Source organism: Histomonas meleagridis (genome assembly GCF_020186115.1).
Source record: "Histomonas meleagridis strain 2922-C6/04-10x chromosome Unknown contig_30, whole genome shotgun sequence".
NCBI lineage: Eukaryota > Parabasalia > Tritrichomonadida > Dientamoebidae > Histomonas > Histomonas meleagridis.
In genome coordinates, this window is record NW_027150858.1 from 206,708 (window position 1) to 227,092 (window position 20,385).

A 20,385-nucleotide genomic window follows, 5' to 3' on the forward strand; every position below is an offset into this window, starting at 1 on the left:
TGTATGGAGAACAAATCAATGTCAAGATTCGTTATCATCAATAATATTACTTCCAGGTTTATTAACATATCAATCCATGGGTTTGGGAGAGCCGGAAGCTCTTCTTAGGCTTCAGTTGCTCGAAAAAATGGTTCAGCCATGTGGGCCGGAACCAGAATCAGCCATTGAAAGGATGACAAAAATTGTAAAAGAAAAGATAGAGAGAGGAGAACTTCCTAATTATAGTTGATTCTTCGATATTAAAATATATGTAAATCATCATAATATGTATTTTCTATAATTATTGTTAAACTGGCATTATCTGTCATGCAAACTTTTATGAAAGCATTGCAGATTCGCGAATATCTAATTGAAAAAGCAGATTTCAAGATTTAATCTTATTAACAATTATTGAATTTTGAAATATTTCTTAGTGAAATGGAATCTAAGCTGATTCCATTTTCCCAATTTTTAAGACATAGCTTAATTTTTGCTGAAGAAAGTCTGAAGATTTAATGCAACCAAACTGTGTCAATTTATTGCTGTCATCATAATTATGGAATCACAAAAGAATAATTTGAAACCAGAAAATTTTGTAGAACTCAATGCAAAAATTGATTATGAATCCAAAAAAATCCGTGATGTTCTCATTCAGATGCAATCATTGAAAGAATTGCCAACTGAAGAAAGACAAAAAAAGTTGCAGCAAATTATCACCACTCTTCATGCGGATAAAACTAACAGAAAAATTGATGATTTTTTAAATCTAATTGATGATTCTTTGGATGAATTTATTGGAGATCCAAGAAAATTCGTTTACTGTATCACCAAAATTCTAGAAAGCATTAAAACAGATCCCGACAAAACGCACAACATAATCACACGGTTTCTTCAAGAAAAAAAAATCGAACATCTATCATCAACAGATCATTTTGATTGTTCATTAGTTGACATTCTTCTCACCCAACTAATAAGTTTGTATGGTGGCGATGCTAAAATGACAAAGGAAATGTGCGATTCGATTGACACTGCGTTGTTTTCATCTTCCGAAGAAAATCATTATCTGCGTCAGCTTATTTCACAGTTTTTGCTACTTTCTGTTGGGGAAAAGCTAACGACTGTAAAGCATCGAATGTATGCTCTTTCTGTTGCTCCTCTTTCCAAAGTTTCTATGCTCGCAAATGCGATGGTTGAAATTTATGAAAAATACGAAACCAGGATTTTGGATATGTACGCATCTTGTGAAGAAGAATGCTCACCAAAAGAAACAAACGAAAGTAATATTTAAATTTTTGTATAAAGAATTGTTTATGCAGAAATCTTTGAACGACATTCAACGTTCTCTGCAAGCTTGATGCGACCGCCTGTTGGGTATGCAAGGGTTGTGTTGCATTCCTCACAATAGACTGGGATGTGGGAGTGTGAAAATGCTGTTGTGACATTCATGCATGATGGGCAACGAAGAGAGACAAATTCTGAACGTGGGTTTGGAATAAGGGTCTTCTTCTTGCATGTGTGCTTTTCCTTTTCGATTGATGGATGAAGGATATCACAGTCGAGAGTACTCATTTGAAAAAAGGAAGACCACGAATTAGCGGTTCCTGTGAAATTTTGAGGTTTTGACAATTTCTGATAATAAACGGTCGTTTTAAAAACAAGTTTTGCAATCCTTTCTAATATTTTCAAATTACTACAACTTTGAATAACAATTTATTATAATAAATTGCATTAATGCTTTAATTGTGAAAGCAAAATAAAACCAATAGGAAAAATTTATTTTTTATTTTTTAATGATATGTATCTTTTTTAAAATATTGCTAATATCTAAAAAAATTTATTAAAATCTTGAACACTTACTGATAAATTTAAATACAAACTCATAATAATTTATCAAAGTTGTACCCAAATTTAATTTTTATTTAAATAGGATCACCTATGATCTTAGCATATCATGTAGCACGTTGAATTCTCTTTGGGCATTTATTATAAAATGTGTGAAATTGGTGAATGAAGACTTTTATGTTTAATCACATATTTTTTGACCGTTAATTTTAATGCCACTGAAGTTCCTCCAAACAACAATTCAAAAATCACAGAAAATACTCCAATGCATCTCTCTTGAATCCGAGAAAAGTGAAGAATGTAACATTCTATTAATTTTCCGCAATTATGCTCAATTATTATCAGTAGATAATTCTCATCAATCAGTTAATGTATCTACCAATGCCACGTATCCACTTCTTAATCCTATTGTTTGGTGTTGTATTATCGGGGAACGAATTGCAGCTGTTACATCTGATGCAATCCTTTTAATGCTTGATAAGACACCACCTTTTCCACAAGTCTCACGTCACGTTCTTACCACAGATTTATCACCATCCACTATACCCACAGCTTTTTTTGCTGTCTCTCGTTATGGTGAATACATTGTATTTTCAGGCTTTACAGAGAAAGTTATAATTGTTCAATTTGATTCGGAAGATAATCCAAGTGGCCTAAAGTTATTAAAGCTCCCTAATGTTTTAATCCATGGGGTTGTTGCCACACAAAATCCACGAGATTTTGTTTTTCTTATCTCCACACCACAGAACGCCAAATATTTAATTAGTTTTGATGTTGAAATCGGACAAGAGACAAGGCGCATTTTATTAGCTGACAACTATACTACAATCTGTTCAGTCTTTAATGATGAAGGCTATAGTAAGATTGCCATTTTTTCAGCTACATCAATGTTAATTACATGGGCTGATCCAAACGAAGAAGGTGATCAACCCATCGAACAAAGTATTATCTCGTTACCGACTTCAGTCCATTCATATTTCACCACGATTGCAGGCGAATTAATTATCCAATTAGTTGATGGCGAATGTTATGCCATTTCAGAGGATTATCGAAAAGTGGTCTCGAAAGGTTCATTACCATTAATCTCATCATTTTGTTGTTTACCTAATAATTTACTTTTATGTGTGTCTGAAACAAGTGATAGTTTTTTCTTACCGATCAATTTTTCATCTGTTCCAATGTTAGCGAGTGAAGCGACTGTTGGTTTTTATTTATTGCCACGTACATCTATACCATTAACGCCACGAATTACGTCAGCAATTTTATATGATGGCTCGATGATAGTTGCATCTGGTGGCAATGAGAAACGATATATTGTTTCTAAATATAAAAATAGTGTATCTTATAGTTATAACGTTGATCAAAAAGCTACAGAATCATTAAATAATAATGGGTTTGATATCAATGAAGAAATCTCATTATTTTATATCGATGGAATTTCATTAATTGTTTCATCAGCAACGAAAAACATTACGAAATGTTTATATGATAATGATAATATAAAAATATTAACAAATGTTAAAACATTAGCATTTGGACAATTTATTAATGGTGACATTGTCCAAATATATAATGAAGGGATTATAACAATAAAGAATGAGAACATATGGAAATCTCCATCAATCATTCGAACAGCTTCAATTAATGAGAATTATTGTATTATATCATTAGAAGATAACAACGTCATCTTATTTGATATTGGGTTAAATATAATTCGAACAAAACAAATATATGATGTACATGGATTAACATTTTGTGATAACAATTATATAGCTATAGCATCATGTCCAATTGAAGGAGGTAATCCTACAATTACATTATATACAATAGATTTAGAACCTACTGATTATGTTGGGCAATTAACATCACGAGCGAAATCAATTGTGTTTCAGAAAGAAGTTATGGAAATTTATGTGTCAACTGAACAAGGATCAGTCATTAAGTGGACACTTGGTAATGATTTCTCTAATTCATGCGCGAATATATTCGTCGATGATATCCCATCTGAGTTATATGCTTTAAATGATTATGTCATGATAGTTTCCAACAAAATTTACTTGTTTAATGGTATGTCAATATTATCATTTGATTTAATGAAGCCAAAAGCAATTTGTTTGACAAATAAAGAAAATGACTTCTTTATGATCGATAATAAGAATGTTATTTCATTCATACAAATACCAGATTCAAATGTTGAATTATCATCGAAATGCGTTTTAACAAAATATTTACCAAGAAAAGTTGTAACTACTGATTCATTTATTATAGCCATAATTAGAAGTATGAAAAATAATGAATTAACTTCAAAACTATTGGTGATGAATGATAATGATACAAATAATTCATTAAATAAATTCTCAATAAAAATACCTAATGGTATGGCTGCAATTTCAATATTAACAATTGTCGAAGATTTGGTTTTGGTTGGTTTAGTTACTCAAAATAATACAGGATTAGTGAAGTTCTTAGACGTAAAACAAATCGATTTGCCAATCGCTGAAATATATTTAAATATGCCACCATACGCACTTCAAAAAGTTACAAATGAATTGATCCTCATCGGAGCAGGTCAATTTTTGTATACGCTAAGAAAAATTGAAAACGATCGTTGGTGCCTCTCTGAAAAGTTCCTGGCAATTGCACCCACCCAAATCGCCTTCATTGAAATTTCTGATAAGTTCGTTTGGATTGGGGATAGGACTCAATCAATCATGTGCTTCGGCTATACTATGAATGATGAACAATTTCGAATAATTAGGCCTTGCGCAATTGATCCTGAACCAAGACAATTAACAGCAATGTGTTTATTAAACGATGAACTGGTGGCGGTTGGCGATAAATTCGGTCAAATTTCTATACTCAGAATTCCTGACGAATTGAAAACGCCTGAATTTCAATGGAGGTTTTCGGTGCCCCCCAACAGGGGAGTGGAATTCCCTCAACATGTTTCCCAACTTGAAAAAATCGCTTCTTGCTCTGTGTCAGAAGCGATAACTTCTTTCATGAAATCACCAAATGAAAACGTTTTGTTTTATACAACGTTGTTGGGGCAAATTGGTGCAATATTATTGGTTGAAAACGAAGATGATTTCGCTTTGTTGGAAAAAACAGAGTTAATAACTAGACAGATGTGTTGCGTAGAGTTTGGATTGACAGTACCAAGGAAATTTGAACTTGAAAAGTTTTGCTTCGTAAGTAGCGACTTCTTGGATGCAATTGGCTGCTTGCAAAGAAATTCAATAGCTCAAATAGAGTCGTTTGTGGAACATCATTGGCAAAATGTGCTCGGATTACTTTGTCGAATTAGACAAAAGGCAAAATTTTAATTTAGAATATGTTTATAAAGTATAAAGTTTTATTTGTTTTTTAAACTATCTAAGATCAAATTAGAAGCAGAAAGAAAAAGAAAAATTTTTTTGAATTAAAATATTTTTGTCAGTTTTTTGACTTTCAATTATTTTGTGTCTTCTGAAGATGTTCTTTTGTTTTCTCTTTTTTGGAAATGCCATTAATTTCCAAAGAATGATTTCATTAATAAAATTTAAAAATGCATCAATTGAATTTCATAAAACTTATTCTTTTATTTATCAAAAATCACCATTGATTCTTTCACTTCCAAAATTTTCAATTTCAACACTAAAACTTAAAAATCTCAATATTAAAGATTCAAGTGTCCCTTTACTATACGGCGAAAAATTAAATCTTCAATTACTTTCATCAAATTTCCAACATTTTCAATCAAGTGTTATTGTTAACAAAGAATTTTCTAAAAAAATAATAATTGACGATGCAAAAGTTGAGATTGAAAACTGTACATTTTTCGATATTTCTTCAAAATCACCAGGCGGAGCAATATTTGCTCATAATTCAACATTTGTCATTACAAAATCAGCATTTGAAAACTGTAACTCACATAATGCTGGAAGCATTGCATCATATTTTTCTCAATTCTTTATTTATCAATCAAATTTCACAGGTAATGCTGCCGAATATGCTGGAGCAATCCAAGCCCAAAACTCTGAAATGATCATCCAGAAATGTATATTTGCATTTAACTGGGTCATAGACCAAACTTCTGCCATATGTTCGATAAATTCTACTTTAAATATACACGAAAGTGCTTTTATTGGAAACAGAGCAGAAAACGGTAAATGCATCGAAACGTTTGACAGTGATGTTAAGATTCGAAATACAGAATTCATTAACAATAATTGTGATCAAATTGATAACGAAACAGGATTAATTACCATCACAAGTGAATCTCAACCTGCAGCCATAATTTCGTCTAAATTCCCTAGCAATAGGGATGATAACCAAGTAATAGTCCCCGCTTTAGTATTTTTCGGAAGTTTAAACGCATCAGTAAAAATTTGCACTTTTGAGGAAGACGTTAACAAAGCGGTTGTAAAAGTGCCGTCCGAATTTGGTACTCCAAATGTGATCACTACAAATTGCAAGAAAAGCATGGATATAAGCACTAGATATCAAGAAATTCTTGATGAGATCTTACCACTGTTTGAAACATTCAAGCTAACGCCAAATGATTTCGAATCATCTGGTTTCTTGTTTCTGATTATTTTTGCATTTATTATTCTCCTTATTTTAGTTATGATATTTTTCACATGTGTTTGTACTAAAATTATTTAAAATGAAAAATGAAATAATATTATGTTAACGGTCGCATTATACTTTTTCGGGATTTTGCGGAGTGATTATGTGTTAAAAATGCAAATTTTTAGGAAATGTTATTAATAAAATATGTTTATTTTGAAAAATAATTAATAAAAAAATGGTTTTATGAATTAAAAATATATTTGTTAATCATGCAAAAGCTTGGCTCCGAGTCCGCCTTTTCTTTCGTGTTGAGACTGGAGTATCGCGAGTGTAATTTGGTGGAAGTGTGGGAGTTCCCATTCCATCTTCAATTGAAAATGCATAAGCACTACCTGGAGATAGCATTTCCTTAAGAGTGGGTTCTTTATAGTATACATTTTTAGTGGATTTTCTTCTGGTTCTCCTTGAAGCAATGCTATCGAATGCTTGTGTTTCTTGAATTGATGGTGTTGTAGGAGTGTCCATAATGTCAGTAATGTCTGGAGAATCAAATGGGGCAGGGGTGTCTTGAACTTGCTTTCGTGTCTTGGAAACTTTTTTAATTTTTGGTGGCGGAACATATTCTTCCTCTTTTTGGAATAATTCCTTTCGATAATTAATAAGAATTGTCCAAATGTTCTCAATTATTTCGTTAGCAATTTCCTCATTTTGGATATTCGTTTGGATATTCCGAATTTCTTCAATTTTTTGTTGAAATAAAGCTGCCTTCTTTCTAGTATTATCAAGTTTCTTCTTTAATTCAGCCATTTGTAAAGATGACTCAGCTCTAACCCTGTAATGTTGATTTTGAAGTTTCATTATTTGTTCTTTAAGATGGGCAATTTGTTGATCCTGTTTTTCAATAATTGCTTCCTTTTGCTCATTCGGAGATCTGTTTTCGTCGTTGCGCATTGTTCGCTTCATTTGATTATGAAAGATCTTTATGCATCAAAATAAAAAACCACATCATGATAAAAAAGTGCGCGTTCAAAAAGTTATAACGTTTTAGTATAACGATAGGATCAAATGAATGAAAAATCATCAGATTTATATTCAAAAACTGGAGTATTGACAAAAATATGGAAAGAATGGAATAATAAGAAAAATCCATGATATATGAATTGGTCATAATAAAGCTTGAAATTCATTAACGTTGATTTGGTGAATTCGAACATGTAAACACTATTGTGACACTTTTTACTGCATATATTTTTCCATATAGAAATATTTTAATTTTTTACTCAGAAATTGTTATGAATAATTTGAACTGACTTCATTTTATATACATATATATACTATGAAAAACAACAGAGCTAAAATTTGAAATAGGAAATATATTTTATCAAGATCATTTATGCATGGATGAACTAAAGCAGTAACGAATTGGGAAACACACAAGTTTTGTATGATGAGAAAAGAAATGAATTGATCAATGATATTTTGATTTTGGTTTGTTAAAAATTATTTGATAAATTAATAAAATATTTTCTTTCTTTACCTTTATCCTAAAATTCTTTCATATTAATCGATTATAACATAATTCACATCTCCATTCTATTAAGAAATTTGTTTGATCTGAAAGATTTTCTTTTGAATCGAATAACCCAATAAACAGCAACTATTTCATTAAATAAAACCTCTAAAAAATATCGATTATATATTTATTTATATAATATTAAACAAATTTTGTTAATTAATTGAACTATCAATTTTGGAGCAGGTGAAGAACTTTTTCAAATTAAATTATCAATGGTTACATTATTATAAATAAAATGAATTAAAAAAAATATAAATATCATCATGATATTAATTAAGGCTTTTCAAATATCAGAGATTAATCATCTCGTGAATTTTATTTTTCATTTCTGTATTTGTATATCATAGGCCAATGGATTCATACATCAAGGAGTTAGTAAGAGACTTATCCTCATAAAAATGTTGTGAAAAACTGTCTACGATGAATTGCTTGAAAGAATTATATAATGAACTTTGTTCCAGATAATTATATCCAAAAACACATAAGATTTCAACTTTTACAATTGGAATAGATAGGAAATTGTTGAAAATGAAAATCTCTTCAAAAAAGCATTTCAATGATATTATTTCACATTAATTCATAAACATAAACAAATTCCAAAACGATTAAATATTTCACAATATTCCACTTTTTGATCGTTGTTTAATCGTATTAACTCATTATGTCATAATCATCCCGCTGTAGCAAACACGTAATCACTTCGTTATCATTTACATATTTTGTCACATATTGAACGCATTGCTCATAAATTAATTCCCAACTTCCACTTATGCAATTTAAACACGTGTAAAAATTCCAATTCTTTTCTTTGTTTCTCATCAACAAACCAAAAATGATTAAACACATTGCGTTATTTTGGAATTCGTAACAGCACAACTCTAAGCCATCTTTTCCATCCGACAATAAAATTTGTCCAACACTGGTCAAACCCGACATATAATCATACCAATTGGTAGGCCTTGCAAAAACGGAAACAACATTTATTTTGTTTGGGATTTCATTTAATTTAATCGAAAGCATTGTCACATCAGAACGCCACCATGAAACTTTTGAAGATTTAATTACGTTATCTATTTTCCCAAAAAATGGAACTAATTTTCCTTGTTTTTCTTCATAAAGAACACAACATAATTCTATATTAGAAAATTTACGAGTTATTCGAATGTTTAATATTTCGGGGATTTCGACTCGATGATATCGACATAGAGAATATAATGTCATCGGAGAATTCCTGTTAATGTAATATCGAAAATTAAATCTTTTGTTCGGTTGTGAAACGATTGTTGCAACATATTGAACTGCTTCTTTAAATGATGTAAATGAATTTGGGTTATTAATATTAATTGTTTCAAATGATCGTTTTTTGTTTCTGACATGTAAATATTTGGGAAATATTACAAAGTGTTCCGGTGTAATTTCGACTGTGGATGTTGATATGATTTTATATTTACTGAGTTTACCAACTTGTTTGAGTTCGGATTCATGAACCCCATCATAAGGAGCACCTAAAAAGTTAAGAGTAACATCTCCGGTGTAACTACTGGAGGAAGATGCAAAGAAAAATATCATGAAATCTTGTGAAATGTGTGAAATGCTACTCGTTGTAAATTTGAAGAGATTAGTAGGACCTGATGGACCAAGAAATATGTTTTTATTTGAGCGCGGTGGGTCACAAAAAACATTGTATCTTGGTGGATAGCATGTTATAGACATAGGTGAATTTAAATCAAGTACATAAGAAAGTAAGGTAACTGGTTGAACTATGGAAGCTGGGAAATACGTAAGATAAGAAAAAATATAATCGTAACTTTTGTATTTTGGATCAATGGGGAAATTTGCTGATGGACGACAATACCTTAATGTGAATTGATACGGATGGTTGCAATAAGTAAATTCATAAGTTAGAATTTTATTACATTTTTCTAGTTAATTCAAGATTAACCTTAACAATATCTGAAAAATAACTAAAGATATATAATTCCAAGTTGTTAGTATAAACAAATGGTATACGATATGAAGATTTAAATCTATCATAATTTTGAAGAGGAATCGTTTCTCCCCATGTGAAAGATTTTAGAGTCAAATTTACCCGTGGTAACTCCCGCAAACCTTCATCATCTGAGGAATAAGAAAAGTAAACTTCCAACATGTTGGATTTTATAAGTTCAGCAAAACAAAATATCCGAAATTGACAAGTTTACAAACCGTCTGCAAAACCGATTACTTCAAATGCAAAAGTAAATCCATTGATTTCAAAACAAAGTATCGGAAAAGTGACGCGTGCAAACAAAATACCTCTGAGACAAAAGTAAATACCCAAAATTGAAATGTTTACAAACAGGCAGAAAAACAGGGTATCCCGCTAGCAAAATTAAATATTTATATTTTAAAAAGTTTACAACACAAAATGAGGACATATGGATTTTGATGAATAAATAAATTGTTTTTTAATTATTTATCTAAAGTTTGTAGGAATGTGACTCAATTTTAACTGAGTATTGTGAAACAGTCATCAATTGAAATATTTTCACTTCTTTCTGCTTTATTTGTGATGAAATATTTCTCGTCACTTTTTATTATCATTCAAAAATAAATCGCATGAATTATGCATTATATATATTTAAATATATATTTACAGAGTTTACATGTGTAATGTACATCAAACGTTATATTATACATATTTTACAATTTATTTGTAGGGGTGAAGTAGTCTAATTGATTAGGCTACTTGGGTGGGAAATAGGGAACATTATTCGTCCCCTATTTGGCCATCTTTGATTCGAGTCACGGCGTTTTTGTTTTTTCATTTTTAGTTGAATTGATCTGAATTTTTTTTTTTTTCATTTTTTAGATTCGTGAAAATTGACATTATTAGCATAAATTTTTTTCATAATGATATAGAATTCTATTAAAAATTTTGATAGTAATTTCAATTCAAAAATATGGAATAATGAAGTAAAAACATCAATAAAATTTTCCCCTAGCAATTGTTTATTCAATATTCATTTAATAATCTTATCTCTCCCCTCCCAATAGTTATTTATTTTTTTTTTATTAATTTGTTTATTTTTTTATTTTTATTTTATTTTATTTTTTTTTTTAATTTTTTTATTTTATATAATTTTTTTAATTATTTTTTTTATATAATATGTTTCTATTACAGGTCTTCTACATTTTGAACTTTATGAAATGCATCATATCTAACATGTTCCATTGCTACTCGTATATCTGCGACATGAACTTGCCCGAATGTTTTTGCAATTAACTCTATGATTTCTGATTCATCATCGAATTTAATTACTGTTTTTCGAACTAATTCTTTTCATATTCCTATTACATTTTCGATTGGATTTAAATCTGAAGAATAAGCAGCATTATAAACTACTTTGTGATTTGTTCCACTTAACATTTCTTCAGCATGTTTGTGAATTGATGCATTGTTTATCCAAAACACATGATTTTCTTTAAAATGTATTTATTTGAGTAGATATATAAGGGAAGTGTCAAATATCTCACCTGTTACAAATCCTCTAATAAATAAACAATATTGCATACCAGTCGAACTAATTGCGAATAGAGCAGTACCATGAAATCCTTTGATAGTTTTAGAATTCTTATATCTTAATGATCCTTCACCCCAACCTCTTACATCGATGTAATCCACCTCGAATGATGTTTCATTAACACACACCCTATCATATCCTGATTGAATGTAGGGCATAGATTTTTTACATGCCTTTTTTCTTATTTGTTGATTTTCCAGTGTGTTCGCGGCAAGTGTTCTTTTCTGTGCCTTTTTGAAAGAAATAATCGGTAAATTATCATCTATTGTTTTCTTTTTAATGTATCGCTGAATAGTAGAAGGACAAATATCTTCATTTTTAGCTTTTTTATAGTCAGCACCCATTTCTTTTAAATTCATAAACAGATTTTTTCTGAGAGAAAAAGTTAATATTTTTCCATATTCGTAATCAATTTTTCTCTTTCTTCCACCCTTATGAACTTGAGTTATTATATCCTCTCCTAGTCGAATTTTTCTCAATAATCTCATACAATTATTAATTCTTATCCATGTATTAGCAGAATATCATAAAGCAGTTTGATCATCATGATAAGTATCGAATAGATCCAATAATTTCTTTCTTTGTTCAATTGTAGTTCTTTTTTCCCCTTTCATTTCCATTTGTATTTACTTTTTTCGTTTTATTTGTATCTGAACTTTTTTTTGTTTTTCTGAATGGTGTAGGATTGAATTGTACTGCTTTAATTTCTCTGGTTGGAACTGCTAAACTTCTTAATGAAGGCGCATTTTCAATATATCTTTGAATATTTTCTTTAACTACAGCATTCAATACTTCAAGACTTCCATGTGGAAATGAATATATCTTCATTTTTTGAATTATTAATATCTATTGGTTGAATTGAATTAGTACATTCTTCTAACTCCCAAACCATTGGATAAAAATCATCCAAATTTTTTGATTTAACGTGAATTAAACCAACAATACATATTTTATCGAACTTGGTAATGTTAGTTCATCATCATCAATGTCATTTAAAGAATTGATATGTTTTACACTCGCATCATTAAAATAGTACCATTTGTGATTAATAAGGAGTAAAATTGTATAATGCCCTATGTTAATATTATTTGAATGATATATAACTCCACGTAAAACAAATTTTATTGTTTTCAAATTATATAAACTAAATTTAGACATTTTAAGTATTATATAAATTTTAAAAGGATCATTATCAAAATTACAATTTTGATATAAAGGTGCAATAGAAAGTAATTGAATTATTGAATAAGTTGTGATTAATTTCGTTTCATAAATTTTTTTTCTGCTGTTATGTTTTTTGTGTGAAAATATTCTTTCAATAATGATTTCACACTTTTTTTGCTTTTTCCATTCGGGCATAATGGAATTTCTAAAATATCATTTTTTGTTGTATTTGTTTTTAATTTTTTTGTTCTTTCAACAGAATAAAGTGAAGTGATGAATAAATTTTTGATTCATTTGAAGAGTTTTTCAATAATTAAATCCAAAATTTCAAAGAAATCTGCTGACTATTTAATTTAATCGAAAACTCTTCTGACATTGTGTTAATAATATCGGATAATTCAGTTGAATGATCTTTTTCATTGTTCAATGTTTCAAATAATTTTTTGAATTTTATTGAAAATGTAGAACTAAAATCTGATGCAGGTATTTTTTTGATAGTTTCTGAAATTGGAGGACGATGTAATATCATCTGTAAAAAACAATTAAGATAACATGTGTTTCCAAAATTAATAATACCATTAGGAACATTTTCCAAATTATCATTGGGTCCCCAAGTCGATTCTGCAGACGAATTCATTTGTGACATAAAATTTCAGATAAAATAAAAATACATTAATATTTATTCACAAATATTGGATATTTATTTTTTTTTTTTTTTTTTTTGCAAGCTATTTTGTTATGCACGCGTCACTTTTTTGGATATTTACTTTTGCAAACGTCACTTTTTGGGTATTCTGTTTGTCTGGTTAGCTACTTTGTTTTGAGTGGAGGAGATTTACTTTTGCACGAGTCACTTTTTGAGATATTTAGCCCCGCACACTACAAAACCAACCGCAACGAGCTGTATTGAATTTTAATTCTCCGGATAAAACATTAAAAATATGAATGTTTTTATTAATGGTCATTGCTATGCAATTTAAAAATACTGAATTGACAAAAAAAAAGATCAAAAAAGATTTGATATCGTAGCTCAAAATGTTAGAACTATTTAATTATAGAATTTCATCAGAAATACAATGTCAATAGCTTTCTTCTCTCTTATAGAATATTTTGAAAATAGATTTTCAATAATTTTTTAGTATAAAATGATATGCTTTCGAATATATAACCCAAATTTATAATGAAATATACATGTTTTATTTAAAGATTTTCCCATTGAATTTTTAAATGGCTACGCTAGCTAGCGTATGATATCATAATACATTCAAATTTGTGAAGTGATTCATCTGTTCTAAACGTTTTTCGTAGCTTATTTTCTAGTTTCCAAAGTTACTATTTATCCATAAAATCGATAAACACGAATTTTTTTTAGTTTTATATATGAATTCAACATTTTTATAATATTTCAGGTGATAAAAACGACTTTAATATTAAATCTTTATGTAGTTAGTTTTAATGGCAAACCTTGCAAGGATATCGAATAAAGCCATATAAACCTGATCGGGTCAAAAATGAATCAGGGTCAGGAAGTTTCATGATGGCGGGGGGGACTAATTTTTTTTTTTGATTTACATGCACGATAGGTGTTAGACCTCCAACCGCAATATGTAAAGTATATAAATAATTAGCTTTTTCTGTTAAAATCGACTTTTTAATAATAATACGACAGAATTGAACGTGCTCGAGTCGAATTTTTTCGATATTCGTTGTGAAGACACTCTATCGTTCATAAAGTATACAAAAAGTTTATTTCGCGCCAAAAAATGATTAAAAATTAAAGCTTTCTCAGAGAAATCAATATTAATTTTTTAAAGACAAATTTTCTCATTTAAATAGTTAAACATATTTCCTAAATTTTCAAAAGACAGATTTTTAAGTTAGGGATTAGTTATCGAGATATGAATTAATAATTTTTCGATAAATAGAAGAAAAAAAATAATATTTAATGAAATTCTATAATTTGAATATTATTTATAGTACATAAAATGTAGTGATTGTTTATTATGATTTGATGACTTAAACCCAATTTATTAACGAGTTATTAGCGATCAAAATTCAGAAGAAATTTTTTTGTATAATCAAATTACATATAATTGACGTATAAAATTATATTGGAATATAGCATGTGAATATAACATTATTAGTTTTTTGATTATATTTCTGAAGTATAACTAAAACAATCGAAGAAAAAATGGCTCTCTAGCGACCGTTTATAAATTGACAGTATCCTCATCAGATTCGATGATCATTGTTTAAAAGTCTTAAAGAACTACCAACAAACTCAGAGAATTTGCTTGAAAGCAAAAGTGAAAATTTATTCTTCAATTAAAAAAATTGATAAGTTTTGTTTAGCAGAAAGAGGACTGTTCCAAAGAGCCCATTACACTGAGCTAAACTCCAAAATAACGTATTGTGAACCCTTTTTTTCATCATATGATTTGCTTATATCAAATTTCCCAAACTTTAATCTTGATGATCTTAAATATATAATTCATTCACAAAATATTTAATTAAATTTGGGTTCAATATAAGGTTGGGCTCAAATAAATTTCTTGTATCGTAATTGACGATCGCATTCAAATAAAAATTAATAAAACTAAAATATCTCATGAATAATTATGAATATCCAAACTGTTTTCGTTATAAATAATATAGAACATAGTTATGCAAAATATTAAATTTAAATTTAGTTAGAATGATAATAAACATGGAAATGCTATATGAAATAGATGTGGTGGAAACGTTACTTTGGCAGTCCGCTTGGGATTGAGTCAATTGACCGACAAAAATTAGAAGAGCTTTACGTACTATCAAAAGAACAAATCGAACTGCTTCAAAAAAAAGAATCTGCTTTAAATTCAGAAATTCATAACATATCAGTTGAAACCACAAGACAACTTACAATAAGTCAAAACCAAATAGGAAAAACAGATTTAAATTCTAGAGACACAATGCCTTCAAATTTTACTGCTTCAGAACGGAGATGTACTCAACTTCAAGCAACAATTTCTCAAATGTCAGCAGATCGTGACCAACTTGAAATGGAGATTGAAGAAAAACAAGAAACCCTTAATAAGTTTATACGGTTTTATGTAATAGATCCACCAATTCCTAAAGATTCTTTATTGGTTGGTCCTTTTAACAACACAGATCTTCGAAAAATATACACCAATCTTCGTATTATGGCTGATACTGCCTATGATTCCAAAGAAAGGGAAAATTTTTCTTTATGTCTCGATATATTAAGTGGCGATTCACAAATTTTAGCTCGACGAATTGTTAGAATGAGGGAAAAACTTGATCAAGAATGCATTGAGAAGCAAGAATACATTGAACAACTCATTTCAACTACAGCTAAATCTCAAAAAGCTGTTCAAAAACTTCGATCAAAACTTGAATCATTTCATAAGAAGATTCAATTTGTTTCCCCCGTGCTTCCAAATGCGCGAAATGCACTGAAAGCCGAAGTTGAAGAGATTGGTGACACGGAAGCAGTGATTCAAAAACTCGAAGAAGAAACCAAAAATTTGGAAAAACGAAAAGAGTCACTTCACCTCACAATTTCCGATTTCAATTCAAAACCGTTTGTACGACCGTTAAGCGAGTATGCGAGTGAAGAAGAGATTGAAGAATCAAAATTCCTAAAAAAACGCAAAACAGAACTTGACTTGGATTTAGAAAAGAGTCAACAAAGGAATTTAAGACTTAAAAGTGCAATTAAAACAATGAAAGAAACGATAATTGAAAATAAACAAAAAACTAAAGAAATGAAAGAACAAAGTAAAGCAATCAAGAACACAACAAATGAGCAAAGATGGAAGTATGAAAAAATGACAGAAGCAAAAATCACAAATAATGATCTTGTATTTGTTGGAATGTGTGCCGCAAAAACAACACCAAATGAAATGGAAGAATCTATACAACAAATGAAAGAACAGATAAAAGCAATGAGGAAAAAAAGAAGCGAACTGAAAAAAAAGATTACTCAAATGGTTGAGCAAGATAAACAATATAAGGAGCAAGTGGTGAAGCTAGAAGAGCTTCTGAAAGTTGGAACAAATAATGGGAGCAAGCAAAAGAAAAATCGACAAATTGAAAATGAATGAACTTTCTTTTTTATAATGTGCAATATAATTGCATTATGATATCAATAGGTTCTTAATTTATATTGCGTAATAAAATGTATGTGTTTTTTAACCAATTCTAGTTTTCATCTTTGTTGTATTTTCGCCATGATTCCGGTGTCAAAATTCCGCTTTCAAATTTGAATGTCACGCTTTTAACAACAGTTTTGGCAATCAAAAAAGTGGATTGAATGCAGCAGGTTATTTTATTATTGTAGGACGTTAAGGTTAGTTTTTCATATAAACCGTCAATCATCGATCAAATGACAACAGAATCCTTCCAAATTTCCGTACTCGGCTCTGGAGGTGTTGGGAAAACATGCCTAATTCTTCGCCTTACGCGCGCGACATTCGACCCTGAGTACATTCCTACAATTCAAGATTACTTCGACAAAGATATGACCCTTGATGGGAAGGACTACACATTAAAGATCATCGATACTGCGGGCCAAGATGAGATGCAAGGAATCACAGATATTGGTATTAAGGACTCTCAAGCTGCTATTATCATATATTCTATTACTTCACAAATCTCCTTCAATGAAGCTGAAAAGTACCGCGACAAGGTTATGCAGTTTTCACAAAATGGAAAAGCAAAGGTTGTTTTAGTCGGTAATAAATGTGATATCGAACCTGAAAGAGTTGTTCCATTTGCTAAAGGACAAGAGCTTGCTAAGCAATGGGGTTGCCCATTCTTCGAAACTTCTGCAAAGAAGGACATTAATGTTACGAGTGCATTTGAAGCAGCTCTCAAACTTTTAATTTCTGATAACAAAGAAACTACCGAAGGAGAGAAAGGTGAAGGTGGGTGTTGCAACATTTCATAAAATCAGTTTGCATTTATCTTTTTTTTTGAATTTCATATCTCATATTTGTATATAGACGAACACAATAGCAAAACAAACAAGCAATTTAAGAAAAACATGACCGAAAAAAACATTCATGAAGGAGAAAAAGACTTATCGATGCTTTACAACACCAAATACTTAATCAGATTTTTGACTGGTTGTAAAAAGCCGATATTTTGATTTCGCTGGTTTGTGAGCACCCGATAAAAAACCGATTTATGTACGATAATTTCTGTGGTCACATTTTAAATGTCTCAACCAATCGTTTCCGGAATTGGACATGTTGGAATTGTTGTTCCTGACATGGATGCAGCACGTGAGCTTTACACTAAAAAGCTTGGAGTTCCAACAACAGAACCAGTTGAACTTAGCGGATTATCAGTGAAGATTTCTTTTGCTGAACTGCCAAATGCTAAAATTGAAATTATTTGCCCACTTAACATGGAATGTGAACACGGACAATTCTTGAAAGAACATCCAAAAGGTGGAATTCATCATATTTGCTTCACAACACCAGATCTTAAAGCATCTACTGATGCCCTTGCCAACCAAGGAATTGAAACAGCAATGAACGATCCTCTTGTCTTATGGAACGGAGATCAAGTCAAATTTTACAATCCTGATCAAACATTAGGAGCTCTTTTCGAGTTATGCGAAGCCGCTAAGCAATAAAATACATTTAGATCCATTATTTTTTTCTCATAACGAAAATTCGTTTTGATTTCTTTGTAACTTCGTTTTCAGATTAACGTATTAGGGCACACCAAATAAATACGTTAATTCGAAATGCACAATAAGAAGTCACTTACAATTTCTCCAGATAAATTTGGAAAGACTAAGAGCTCATCATTGAAATTTCCTCAAACAGTTCGTGGTAAAACATATAGAAAAAAAATTAATACAAACATTTCATTTCCAACACAACCACCAAGGTTTTATATAAATGAAAAAGATGAATCTGTTCTCTCAAGTTCAAGGAGTCAAAATAATAATTATCAGTATGCTTTTAATTTTTCTTCACGAGCGCCATTTTTTCAAGAATATGATAAGCTCTCATTTACGTTTGAAATTCTAAAAACTATGTCTCCCAACAAATGTATTTCATATTTAAAGCAAAATCCCATTTTTTTAAAAACTCTTATTTCAGATAATCAGTTAAATCCTGATTTACTTTGTTCTATTTCACTTTCACTTTCTCAGCCTGAGCTCCAGCAATTTATTTTTAACATGACAACTGAAGTTAATATTCATTCAATTATTAGTTCATGTTCTACTATTCAACAAATAGAAGATACTCTCCCTCATATTATTCCAATAACCAAAGCTATCATTTGGACCCGAACTGAAGGCTCTTATTTTATTTTATCGCAAAGTTTAAAAATCACATTAAGTTTGGAAAACACAATTTTATCTGTTCCTTTTACTAATAAAAAGACACTTATCACAAATGATCCAAGTGATCATCCCAATTTTAATGTTAATTATGATCTTCCATTAGTTAGTGGGTGTAAATCGATGGTATTATTACCAATCATTGATTCCAATTCTGATGTAATTTCAGTGTTACAATGTATCATTGATACTGAACCACTTTCTATTTATTATATTAATATCCTTGAAATGGTTCGTGACATTATTCAAAAACGTATATTTACTCAACAGACCGAAACATATAATAATTTAAATATTATTCCAATGTTTAATGGAATTAAAAAATGTTCAATTTCCGAAGCAATTAATGAAATTGAAACATTTCTTAAAGATACAATCGAATGTAAATGCATCGAAATCTTTGAATTAGATGATCGACAGAAACAACTTTTACGACTTAATGATAATAAAACATTTGATGCAAAAAATGGTGGTATAACATTTAATGCTGCGACATCTTCAACACCAATACAATATGTACATAATCGAAATACCGAATTTAAATCCGAAATAGATACAATCCAAACAAATCATTCGATATTTTCCAAATCTTATTTTTATAATCGGAATCATTATGTTATTACACTGAGAGCTAAAACTTTTTTACCTTTTTTTACTAACAATGATATAAAATTAATCGATAAATTAGCGCCAATAATTTTCGATATAATAAAACTTACAAAATATTTCGAAAAACAAAATAATGAAAATAATGAAATTAAACAAGAATTAAACATGTTGAACATATTAAATCAAACTATTAATGATTTCGTTGATGGTAAAATTAATCCACAAAATGCTATAAAAAAAGCTGCAAAAAGTCTTTTTGATTGCGATGAGTTTTTCATTGCAGATTTCGATGGGCGATTTATGAAATATGAAAATACTGACGTAAAATGTAAATTCGAAAATTGTACTTCAGGGGTTGCTTATAATTATAGAGAAGCAATAATTGGTTCACCAACAAATCCTAAAAGTATGTTTAATTTGGACCTGTACAAAAGTTTAAATGTGGATTGTAATTGTTCTTTTGCATTCCCTTATAGAAAAAATGGAAAAGTTTGGGGCGCACTGGAATTAATTAATCCAAAGGATTTATGTATAAATAAGGGAAAACAAAAAATTATTTGTAATTTATGTACTATTTTGTTGTAAATCATAATAAAATAAAAATGCGTGAAAAAATTTTCTTCATTTAAATTAATTTTCACAATAAAAATAAACAGAGCTTAAAGAAGTTAGCTAGTACACTAAAACATGAAAAGTTATCAAATCATAAAGAAGAGGATTGAAATTACTCAGTA

General features: G+C 29.7%; 6 protein-coding genes across 6 annotated transcripts; 4 read left to right on the forward strand and 2 right to left on the reverse strand.

Moving 5' to 3' along the window:
- Positions 1 to 1,287: 1,287 nt before the first annotated feature.
- GO595_004846 (Rps27bp) lies at positions 1,288 to 1,548 on the reverse strand (the record flags this gene model as incomplete). The annotated part of the gene is made up of 1 exon (XM_067918023.1): positions 1,288 to 1,548. The coding sequence occupies one exon, from the start codon at positions 1,546 to 1,548 to the stop codon at positions 1,288 to 1,290; it is 261 nt and encodes an 86-aa protein (XP_067774864.1).
- A 485-nt stretch (positions 1,549 to 2,033) lies between these two features.
- GO595_004847 (Splicing factor 3B subunit 3) lies at positions 2,034 to 5,147 on the forward strand (the record flags this gene model as incomplete). Its single annotated transcript, XM_067918024.1, has 1 exon — positions 2,034 to 5,147. The coding sequence occupies one exon, from the start codon at positions 2,034 to 2,036 to the stop codon at positions 5,145 to 5,147; it is 3,114 nt and encodes a 1,037-aa protein (XP_067774865.1).
- Positions 5,148 to 6,642: 1,495 nt separating this feature from the next.
- GO595_004848 (uncharacterized protein) lies at positions 6,643 to 7,326 on the reverse strand (the record flags this gene model as incomplete). Its single annotated transcript, XM_067918025.1, has 1 exon — positions 6,643 to 7,326. The coding sequence occupies one exon, from the start codon at positions 7,324 to 7,326 to the stop codon at positions 6,643 to 6,645; it is 684 nt and encodes a 227-aa protein (XP_067774866.1).
- An 8,303-nt stretch (positions 7,327 to 15,629) lies between these two features.
- Positions 15,630 to 16,784, forward strand: GO595_004849 (uncharacterized protein; the record flags this gene model as incomplete). The annotated part of the gene is made up of 1 exon (XM_067918026.1): positions 15,630 to 16,784. The coding sequence occupies one exon, from the start codon at positions 15,630 to 15,632 to the stop codon at positions 16,782 to 16,784; it is 1,155 nt and encodes a 384-aa protein (XP_067774867.1).
- A 281-nt stretch (positions 16,785 to 17,065) lies between these two features.
- GO595_004850 (ras-related protein Rap-1b) lies at positions 17,066 to 17,629 on the forward strand (the record flags this gene model as incomplete). Its single annotated transcript, XM_067918027.1, has 1 exon — positions 17,066 to 17,629. The coding sequence occupies one exon, from the start codon at positions 17,066 to 17,068 to the stop codon at positions 17,627 to 17,629; it is 564 nt and encodes a 187-aa protein (XP_067774868.1).
- Positions 17,630 to 17,899: 270 nt separating this feature from the next.
- On the forward strand, positions 17,900 to 18,322 carry GO595_004851 (methylmalonyl-CoA epimerase; the record flags this gene model as incomplete). The annotated part of the gene is made up of 1 exon (XM_067918028.1): positions 17,900 to 18,322. The coding sequence occupies one exon, from the start codon at positions 17,900 to 17,902 to the stop codon at positions 18,320 to 18,322; it is 423 nt and encodes a 140-aa protein (XP_067774869.1).
- Positions 18,323 to 20,385: the final 2,063 nt, after the last annotated feature.